Source organism: Salvelinus alpinus, chromosome 38, assembly GCF_045679555.1.
Source record: "Salvelinus alpinus chromosome 38, SLU_Salpinus.1, whole genome shotgun sequence".
Lineage (NCBI taxonomy): Eukaryota > Metazoa > Chordata > Actinopteri > Salmoniformes > Salmonidae > Salvelinus > Salvelinus alpinus.
This window is the reverse complement of record NC_092123.1, coordinates 9,800,165-9,811,275: the sequence shown is the minus strand read 5'-3', so window position 1 is coordinate 9,811,275 and position 11,111 is coordinate 9,800,165. Positions and strand designations below refer to the sequence as shown.

Here is an 11,111-nt window from a genome sequence, read left to right as displayed (position 1 = left end):
GTTCCTCGTCGGCTAATAGAAACGAGAGCTGGGGTTTCCAATTGCAAAGTTAATTAACCATGTATTTCAGTGTGAAAACAGATAACTGTTTACAAAGCATCCACACACGCGCAAACTTGATTTCTGGACATGGAGACGTTCTGTGGCACCAGAGCAGGCAGGCATGCACGGGTTAATTTCAACTGGGGGCGGAGAATCTAAAGCTTGACTAGCCTTGAAACACCGACGACATGTGAATTTGATGCCAATGTGACAGCTGTGCGTGTACGGTCTGTGGTGTGACTGCGGTCTGTATTTAATGGACATTTATTTGCAGATTAGCAGAATGCGTAGAGAGGCTTTTTACGGTCGTGACCAGTGCTGAAAGAATTTATACTTTCTAAAATAACATTTAATTCATTCATATGTTTGAACTAGCTGGATAGCAATTGGTATTGAATATGGAGCTGTTTGCAACAGTTGATCAGGGGGGTTGCATTTTGGACATGTCCCATCTGAATCTGGAGAGCATAAATTTGGACACTGTCGGTGACGAACGGAGGAGAGTGACCCAACAACTCTACCTGTATAACAACCGACTGACCGTGTTTCCCGCTTCGGTATGTCTATTCTCCAAATTGGAAGTTCTGGATATAAGCAACAATGGATTAACGGTTCTCTGTGAGGACATTCAACGTTTGTCAAACCTCAAAACACTCATAGCCAAGAACAACCGTTTGAACGAATTTTCGTTCCCAAAGGAATTTGGGTCCATGCAGATAGACACATTGAACTTCAGTGGGAACATATTTGAAGAGGTGCCCATTCAGTTTCTAAAACTCCAGCGATTAAAATATCTGTCTCTTGGGGGTAACAGACTCAAAGCTATCCCCGCAGAGATAGAAAATGTTACCAGGTAAGACTACTGATACATTATAGCCTACATTGTTAAAACTCTATTGCCGCTAACGGTATTTGTTACAATGCAACTAACTACCTACACCATAGTACCCCATTTAACGTTAATTACCATGCAATCATAGGTTTTATAGGCACTTAATATAAAGGGGGACTTTTAACAAACAACTATCTACGCATGACGGAGTGAGGTTGTTGAAATTTAGATGAGCTTTAAGCTTTTAAGCTTCTGAGCTTATACACTCTTTACTTCTAATAACGTAACGTTGGGACACTCAAATGTGAATAAAGAAATCTCCACATCAAGATTATGTTGCCCTTATCATATATATTTGAGTCATTTAGCATACACTCTTATCCAGAACGACTCATAGGATGATTGGGAGTCCCATATGGCGGCGCACAATTGGCCCAGCGTCGTCCGGGTTTGGCGGGTGTAGGCCGTCATTGGAAATAAACATTTGTTCTTACCTGGTTTGCCTAGTTAAATACAAATTAAAAATAGGAGCCATTAGGGTTGAGTGCCTTGTTCAAGGACTCATCGACAGATTGTTCACATAGGTCAGGGATTCGAACCTGCCACTTACTAGCCCATCACTCTGAATCGCTAGGCTACCTGCGCCTTACCTGATAATAGCATGCCCATAATAACCATTATAACCATGAATATTAAGCTCTGTTGCTGTCCTAATGAAATGCCTGGGGCTCCAGAAGTACAGCGGTAATTTCAAGGTGTGCATTCAGGAACTAGATGGTGATGGTTAAGATAACGGGCAAATAAGTTTGCATAAAATCAATGCTGTTGCTGTATTCAGCTAGATAGGTTCCGCGTGAGCATGTTGTTCCTGATTATGTCCTGCATGATGGTACAGGAGCCCATAGTGTCCATCTTGGTGCTGCATTGACACAAATCTTTGGAATCAGCTCGTCAGTGTAGCTTAGCCTGTCTGGCTGGCTGTGTGCCATGTTACAAAACAAGGTCATTTGACAAATTGCCTGGCCACAGTGGGGGACTGGCACCGTGAGAGAGGAAAATGGGGGTTTAGGATTTGGAACAGAGTGGAGAACAAGTTATAGAATAAAGATAAGATGAAAAAGTCCATTGGACACCCCCCAAAAGCCTACAGCCGTTTCAGACTGTATTGTAGCTAAGTTAGCGGCTGTGCTATGCATCATAAGGCCTCCCCTCTTGACGTTTCTCTCATAGGATCTCTCGTTCTCTCTCTCTCTCTCAATCTCTTTCTAAAAGGAGAAGACGTTTTACAATCATCTCTTCTCTTCATTCTGTATCTCTTCCGTTGACATAAATTGTCAAACACTGGAGTTAAATTCTTAACTAACTCTCCCTCTATCTCCTCTGTTTTTCTGCTGTTGTCAGCTTTATCAGAGAAAGTTGGCAGGTGTTCGTTCTGGAGGTGTTCAAGAGTTTAGTACAGTGGGGAGAACAAGTATTTGATACACTGCCGATTTTGCAGGTTTTCCTACTTACAAAGCATGTAGAGGTCTGTCATTTTTATCATAGGTACACTTCAACTGTGAGAGACGGAATCTAAAACAAAAATCCAGAAAATCACATTGTATGATTTTTAAGTAATTAATTTGCATTTTATTGCATGACATAAGTATTTGATCACCTACCAACCAGTAAGAATTCCGGCTCTCACAGACCTGTTAGTTTTTCTTTAAGAAGCCCTCCTGTTCTCCACTCATTACCTGTATTAACTGCACCTGTTTGAACTCGTTACCTGTATAAAAGACACCTGTCCACACACTCAATCAAACAGACTCCAACCTCTCCACAATGGCCAAGACCAGAGAGCTGTGTAAGGACATCAGGGATAAATTGTAGACCTGTACAAGGCTGGGATGGGCTACAGGACAATAGCCAAGCAGCTTGGTGAGAAGGCAACAACTGTTGGCACAATTATTAGAAAATGGAAGAAGTTCAAGATGACGGTCAATCACCCTCGGTCTGGGGCTCCATGCAAGATCTCACCTCGTGGGGCATCAATGATCATGAGGAATGTGAGGGATCAGCCCAGAACTACACGGCAGGACCTGGTCAATGACCTGAAGAGAGCTGGGACCACAGTCTCAAAGAAAACCATTAGTAACACACTACGCCGTCATGGATTAAAATCCTGCAGCGCACGCAAGGTCCCCCTGCTCAAGCCAGCGCATGTCCAGGCCCGTCTGAAGTTTGCCAATGACCATCTGGATGATCCAGAGGAGGAATGGGAGAAGGTCATGTGGTCTGATGAGACAAAAATAGAGCTTTTTGCTCTAAACTCCACTCGCCGTGTTTGGAGGAATAGAAGGATGAGTACAACCCCAAGAACACCATCCCAACCGTGAAGCATGGAGGTGGAAACATCATTCTTTGGGGATGCTTTTCTGCAAAGGGGACAGGACGACTGCACCGTATTGAAGGGAGGATGGATGGGGCCATGTATCGCGAGATCTTGACCAACAACCTCCTTCCCTCAGTAAGAGCATTGAAGATGGGTCGTGGCTGGGTCTTCCAGCATGACAACGACCCGAAACACACAGCCAGGGCAACTAAGGAGTGGCTCCGTAAGAAGCATCTCAAGGTCCTGGAGTGGCCTAGCCAGTCTCCAGACCTGAACCCAATAGAAAATCTTTGGAGGGAGCCGAAAGTCCGTATTGCCCAGCGACAGCCCCGAAACCTGAAGGATCTGGAGAAGGTCTGTATGGAGGAGTGGGCCAAAATCCCTGCTGCAGTGTGTGCAAACCTGGTCAAGAACTACAGGAAACGTATGATCTCTGTAATTGCAAACTAAGGTTTCTGTACCAAATATTCAGTTCTGCTTTTCTGATGTATCAAATACTTATGTCATGCAATAAAATGCAAATTAATTAATTAAAAATCATACAATGTGATTTTCTGGATTTTTGTTTTAGATTCCTTCTCTCACAGTTGAAGTGTACCTATGATAAAAATTACAGACCTCTACATGCTTTGTAAGTAGGAAAACCTGCAAAATTGTCAGTGTATCAAATACTTGTTCTCCCCACTGTATGTGTGTAAACTTATCACAGCGATTCTCCAAAAACAAACAGACCACTCAGTCCAATCTTTGAACCCTGGAATTTCAACATCTTCTGGATTTAGACAACTGTCTGGCTATTCTTGACCTTTGAACATTGTGCATTATATAATCCACATAATAATTCACATTTCCTGTTGCTGCGGGATTATTTTTATGCTGTAGAAAACTGGTTCAAATTAAGATACTACATCTGTATGTTAATTTAGCAATGTTCCCTGTCATTCCAAGCGTGAAGAATTATTTTATTTTTCTCTGATCTGATGCAGTCTGGAGATGCTTTATTTGGGTGGGAACCTCATCACCTCCATCCCACCAGAGCTGGCCAGCCTTCGCGGTCTCAGATACTTGGTCCTTTGTGACAACCGGATACAAAGTGTACCCCCCCAACTCACCAGGTGAGGGCCATCCCATAGGAGAAACACTGACTTTACATAATTTATTAATTTGACCGACATTTTTTATTTTTTTTACTTGGGTCTCCTGTGTGTCATAAGACTGTGTTAGCCTGCTGAGCTAAAGCCATGATTCACTGTCATGTCTGAATATGTCTGTTTGTAGACTCTACTCCCTGCGCTGCCTCAGTCTCCATAACAACCTACTCACCTACCTACCACGTGAGATCCTCAGCCTGGTGCACCTGCAGGAGCTCAGTCTCCGTGGCAACCCCCTGGTGGTCCGCTTCATCAAGGACATGACTTACGACCCTCCCTCCCTGTTGGAGCTGGCCGGACGGACCATCAAGTCCTGCAACTTACCCTACCCCCCCAATTACCTGCCTGGAAACCTGGTGCACTACCTGGACCTGGCCAGCAAGTGTCCCAACCCTAAATGTACTGGTAAGTGGAGGAGAGGGGACAGGTTTAGGTTACATACTTATGTACTAGTATTTGTGAGTGGATCAGAGAAGGCTCGTCCAGGGAGGAAGAGGAGGCTGGTCCTCCTCAATAATTTGAGGAAAATTTCAAATAAAACATATTCAAAAATCCTGTTTGAAAATAAAATCAAACTTTGAGATATTTGTATTGCTCTCATATTGTTGTGCTACTTGTCTTCTTCCTCTCAGGTGTGTACTTTGACTCGTGTGTGAGGCACATCAAGTTTGTGGACTTCTGCGGGAAGTATCGGCTACCCTTCATGCACTACCTGTGCTCCCCAGAATGCACCTCTCCCTGCAGCTCCAACCCGCAGAGCGACGCTGAGTCGGAGGACGAGAAGTGCGTGTCGGCCAACAGGCTGCAGAGAGTGCTTCTGGGATAGAGGAAAGTGGAAAGTGAAAGGACCTCGAGTTCACTGACACACATATTGGATGATGGACAGTTTCCTTGACTCCCAACTGACCTGACTAACCCAACTTCTCCTGTGCCATACACGATAAACACCGACACTGAGCTGTTCACTTCCAATAGGGTGCCACTTTCAACATTAGATGTAGTATTCCTAATGGATTGATTGTAAAGTAAATTAACCACAGTTTATAATAGATTTTTCGAAGGTGTAGTGTTTTAAACATCTAACTGAAGCTTATGGAGGACTGATTTTGTTGTAGAGCACTCATCAAATGTATTTTCATGTAGATCCTCAGTTTGTAGTTTCTGTGTTAACATGAAGGGATGAATGAATTGTATGTAAAAATGGATTTTCTTTACAATATAGATTCAGAAACGCAGAATGTGTTCCATGCTTTTTTTTTAAATCACCTCTTCTTAACAGTTACCCTTTAATCGTCATACTTCTGTTGACACTTTGTTTGCTCACACATGCAGTCCTAATATACAGTAGTCTCTGTCGCCTGCAGCATTTACACACCTTCCCTTCCCATTAATGCCTTCCCTTATCTCACAAAACAACATTTTGTGTTACAAACCAAGGGGAAAGTTGTGTATGTTAATGTGATTATCTCTTGCTCAAAGAGACTAATCCAGAGCTTGTACTGTGAATTAAATGTTTTACATTGGTTTGATTGTTTTAAATAAAACATTTATTTGAATCAATTTTGAAATTAATATCTATATATTATATCTGTTTATTTTATACATACAGTATATAATTGACATGAGTACTCTTCTGTTAACTGGATACATAAGATAATGCTGTTTTTTAAAACTAATTTGTTATTGAACCTTTATTTAACTAAGCAAGTCAAATTCTTATTTACAATGATGGCCTACCAAAAGGCTAAAGGCAAAAGGCCTCCTGTGGGGACGGGGGCTGGGATTAAAAAATAAATAAAATAAAATACAGGACAAAACACACATCAAGACAGGAGAGACAACACAACACTACATAAAGAGAGGCCTATGACAACAACATAGCAAGGCAGCAACACATGGCAACACAGCATGGTAGCAACACAACATGGTAGCAGCACAAAACAGGGTACAAACATTATTGGTCACAGACAACAGCACAAAGGGCAAGAAGGTAGAGACAACAATACATCACGCAAAGCAGCCACAACTGTCAGTAAAAGTGTCCATGAATGAGTCTTTGAATGAAGAGATTGAGATAAAACTGTTCAGTTTGAGTGTTTGTTGCAGCTCGTTCCAGTCGCTAAATGCAGCGAACTGAAAAGACGAGCGACCCAGGGATGTGTGTACTTTGGGGACCTTTAACAGAATGTGACTGGCAGAACGGGTGTTTTATGTGGAGGAGGAGGGCTGCAGTAGATACCTCAGATAGGTGGGAGTGAGGCCTAAGAGGGTTTTATATATAAGCATCAACCAGTGGGTCTTGCGACGGGTATACAGAGATGACCAGTTTATAGAAGAGTATAGAGTGCAGTGATGTGTCCTATAAAAGAGCATTGGTGGGAAATCTGATGGCCGAATGGTAAAGAACATCTAGCTGTTACCCGGGGCAATAATTGTGGCAATAATCATTCCAATGTGAAGAATTTAGCATGATGATAAAGTGTAATACTGCACGATATTGTTTTTGTTCCATTTTATTATATTTCTGTGTCCGGGCTGCGTTAAAGTTGGCCCTCAGGCAACAAAGCAGGCCCAAACCATAATGCCACCGCCTCCATGCTTTACGGTTGGTATGAGGTTCTTCTGTTCAAAGGCAGTGTTTCTTTTCGGCAAAGATGGCGTCTGGCATTGCGGCCAAACAACTCCACCTTTGACTCATCTGTCCAGAGCACATTGTCCCAGTAGTCTTGGTCTTTACCCAGGTGTTGTCTGGCAAACGTCAGTCGTGTCTTGATATTATTTTTTGAGAGCAGAGGCTTCTTCCTTCCTGACCACCCATGTAGGCCAAGTTTGTGTTTGTGTCTCTTTCTGACCGTTGACTCATGCACTTCAAAATTGATTGTGGCAAGAGTGGCAGGTAGATCCCTTGATGTTACCCTGGGGTTCTTAGAGACTTCTATGAGCATCTTTCGGTCAGCTCTTGGGCTGAATTTGGTGGGACGACCTGTCCTAAGTAGATTGCCTGTGGTTTGGAATTTTCTCCATTTGTAGATGATCCGTCGGACAGTGAAATGATGTACTTCGAAATGCTTGGAAATGTATTTGTAACCCCTCCCAGACTCACGGGCATCAATAACTTTTCTTCTGATGGCCTCGGATAGGTATTTTGATCTTTGCATGATGTGTTACCACACACCCATGTGTTTAATACCAAACCAGACCAAGTTTCTAATCTTTACGGAAGGCTGGACCCTCCCAAGGTACTCTCTAATGATTTCTTAATAATTGTCACCAGTTTGGGTGCACCTGATCCTAATTTTAGCCATTTTAGGTGATGGTAAAGGCAGTGGGGGTACAAATTATTTCTGCAGAAGGAAATTATATTTTTGTTTATTTTAATTGCATAACAATTTCGAAGTAAATGTTTTTGTGTGGTATTTGTTAAATTGGGTTACCTTCATCGATGAATTTGGTTGCAATTTAGCTGAAATATCCATGTGTCCAAATACGTAAAAAATACAATTAAAAAATGACCACTTTCCAAAGAGTGTACTTACTTTTCACATTTTTATTTTTTTTATTTTTTTATTTCACCTTTATGTAACCAGGTAGGCCAGTTGAGAACAAGTTCTCATTTACAACTGCGACCAGGCCAAGATAAAGCAAAGCAGTGTGACAAAAACAACAACACAGAGTTACACATGGGATAAACAAACGTACAGTCAATAACAAAATAGAAAAATCTATATACAGTGTGTGCAAATGTAGAGAGGCAATAAATAGTCCATAGTGGCAAAATAATTACAATTTAGCATGAACACTGGAGTGATAGATGTGCAGATGATGATGTGCAAGTAGAGATACTGGGGTGCAAAAGAGCAAAAAAATAACTATACGGGGATGAGGTAGTTGGGTGGGCTATTTACAGATGGGCTGTGAAAAGGTGCAATTATTGGTAAGCTGCTCTGACAGCTGATGTTTATAGTTAGTGAGGGAGATATAAGTTTCTAGCTTCAGTGACTTTTACAATTCGCTCCAGTCATTGGCAGCAGAGAACTGGAAGGAAAGGCGGCCAAAGAAGGTGTTGGCTTTGGGGATGACCAGATAAATATACCTGCTGGAGCCCGTGCTATGGGTGGGTGTTGCTATGGTGACCAGTGAGCTGAGATAAGTTGGGGCTGTACCTAGCAAAGACTTATAGATGACCTGGAGCCAGTGGGTTTGGCGACGGATATGTAGCGAGGGCCAGCCAACGAGAGCATACAGGTCGCATTGGTGGGTAGTATATGGAGCTTGAGTGACAAAACTGATGGCACTGTGATAGACTACATCCAATTTGCTGAGTAGAATGTTGGAGGCTATTTTGTAAATGACATCGCCGAAGTCAAGGATCGGTAGGATAGTCAGTTTGACGAGGGTATGTTTGGCAGCATGAGTAAAGGAGGCTTTGTTTGCAAAATAGGAAGCCGATTCTAGATTTAATTTTGGATTGGAGATGCTTAATGTGAGTCTGGAACGAGAGTTTACTTGTAGTTGTCCACATATTCTAAGTCAGAACCGTCCAGACTAGTGATGCTAGTCGGGCGGGCGGGTGCGGGCAGCGATCGGTTGAAGAGCATGCATTTAGTTTTACTAGCATTTAAGAGCAGTTGGAGGCCACGGAAGGAGAGTTGTATGGCATTGAAGCTCGTTTGGAGGTTTGTTAACACAGTGTCCAAAGAATTGCCAGATGTATACAGAATGGTGTCGTCTGCGTAGAGGTGGATCAGAGAATCAGCAGCAGCAAGAGCGACATCATTGATATATACAGAGAAAAGAGTTGGCCCGAGAATTGAACCCTGTGGCACCCCCATAGAGACTGCCAAAGGTCCGGACAACAGGCCCTCCGATTTGACACACTGAGTGTAACGACTGTCTAATTCCTCCTCCTCGGATGAGGAACGACAAACGAAACAGTCCCGTGTGGTAGACATACAGACACGGAAGACAACCACCCACAACAAACAATGTGAAACAACCTACCTATATATGGTTCTCAATCAGAGGAAACGTCAAACACCTGCCTCTGATTGAGAACCATACAAGGTAAATTAACAATGACACTAAACATAGAACAAGCAACACAGACTGCCCACCCCAACTCACGCCCTGACCAACTAAACACATACAAAAACAACAGAAAACAGGTCAGGAACGTGACACTGAGCTCTATCTGAGAAGTAGTTGGTGAACCAGGCAAGGCAGTCATTTGAGAAACCAAGGCTATTGAGTCTGCCGATAAGAATGCAGTGATTGACAGAGTCGAAAGCCTTGGCCAGGTCGATGAAGACGGCTGCACAGTACTGTCTTTTATCGATGGCGGTTATGATATCGTTTAGGACCTTGAACATGGCTATCCCTGTTCTCTCCTCTCTGCACAGACCATACAAACGCTTCACACCGCGTGGCCGCTGCTACTCTAACCTGGTGGTCCCAGCGCGCACGACCCACGTGGAGTTCCAGGTCTCAGGCAGCCTCTGGAACTGCCGATCTGCGGCCAACAAGGCAGAGTTCATCTCAGCCTATGCTTCCCTCCAGTCCCTCGACTTCTTGGCACTGACGGAAACATGGATTACCACTGATAACACTGCTACTCCTACTGCTCTCTCCTCGTCTGCCCACGTGTTCTCGCACACCCCGAGAGCTTCTGGTCAGCGGGGTGGTGGCACTGGGATCCTCATCTCTCCCAAGTGGACATTCTCTCTTTCTCCCCTGACCCATCTGTCTATCGCCTCCTTTGAATTCCATGCTGTCACAGTTACCAGCCCTTTCAAGCTTAACATCCTTATCATTTATCGCCCCCCAGGTTCCCTTGGAGAGTTCATCAATGAGCTTGACGCCCTGATAAGTTCCTTTCCTGAGGATGGCTCACCTCTCACAGTTCTGGGTGACTTTAACCTCCCCACGTCTACCTTTGACTCATTCCTCTCTGCCTCCTTCTTTCCACTCCTCTCCTCTTTTGACCTCACCCTCTCACCTTCCCCCCCTACTCACAAGGCAGGCAATACGCTTGACCTCATCTTTACTAGATGCTGTTCTTCCACTAATCTCATTGCAACTCCCCTCCAAGTCTCCGACCACTACCTTGTATCCTTTTCCCTCTCGCTCTCATCCAACACTTCCCACACTGCCCCTACTCGGATGGTATCACGCCGTCCCAACCTTCGCTCTCTCTCCCCCGCTACTCTCTCCTCTTCCATCCTATCATCTCTTCCCTCTGCTCAAACCTTCTCCAACCTATCTCCTGATTCTGCCTCCTCAACCCTCCTCTCCTCCCTTTCTGCATCCTTTGACTCTCTATGTCCCCTATCCTCCAGGCCGGCTCGGTCCTCCCCTCCTGCTCCGTGGCTCGACGACTCATTGCGAGCTCACAGAACAGGGCTCCGGGCAGCCGAGCGGAAATGGAGGAAAACTCGCCTCCCTGCGGACCTGGCATCCTTTCACTCCCTCCTCTCTACATTCTCCTCTTCTGTCTCTGCTGCTAAAGCCAATTTCTACCACTCTAAATTCCAAGCATCTGCCTCTAACCCTAGGAAGCTCTTTGCCACCTTCTCCTCCCTCCTGAATCCTCCTCCCCCTCCTCCCCCCTCCTCCCTCTCTGCTGATGACTTCGTCAACCATTTTGAAAAGAAGGTCGACGACATCCGATCCTCGTTTGCTAAGTCAAACGACACCGCTGGTTCTGCTCACACTG

General features: G+C 44.2%; 1 protein-coding gene across 1 annotated transcript; it reads left to right on the top strand.

The window, feature by feature from the left end:
• The first annotated feature begins 110 nt into the window (after positions 1 to 110).
• Positions 111 to 5,959, top strand: LOC139566346 (leucine-rich repeat-containing protein 58-like). Its single transcript, XM_071387463.1, has 4 exons — positions 111 to 895; positions 4,235 to 4,363; positions 4,527 to 4,804; positions 5,032 to 5,959. Exons 1-4 carry the CDS (start codon positions 441 to 443, stop codon positions 5,223 to 5,225), a joined length of 1,056 nt encoding a protein of 351 aa, XP_071243564.1. The 5' UTR covers positions 111 to 440; the 3' UTR covers positions 5,226 to 5,959.
• The last annotated feature ends 5,152 nt before the right edge of the window (positions 5,960 to 11,111 follow it).

Bases quoted from the DNA above. Each gene is read 5' to 3' on its own strand.
- LOC139566346 (XM_071387463.1), top strand. From the start codon at position 441: ATGGAGCTGTTTGCAACAGTTGATCAGGGGGGTTGCATTTTGGACATG. The intron at 896-4,234 runs GTAAGACTACTG...GATCTGATGCAG, and splicing joins GAGATAGAAAATGTTACCAG to TCTGGAGATGCTTTATTTGG. The intron at 4,805-5,031 runs GTAAGTGGAGGA...TCTTCCTCTCAG, and splicing joins TCCCAACCCTAAATGTACTG to GTGTGTACTTTGACTCGTGT.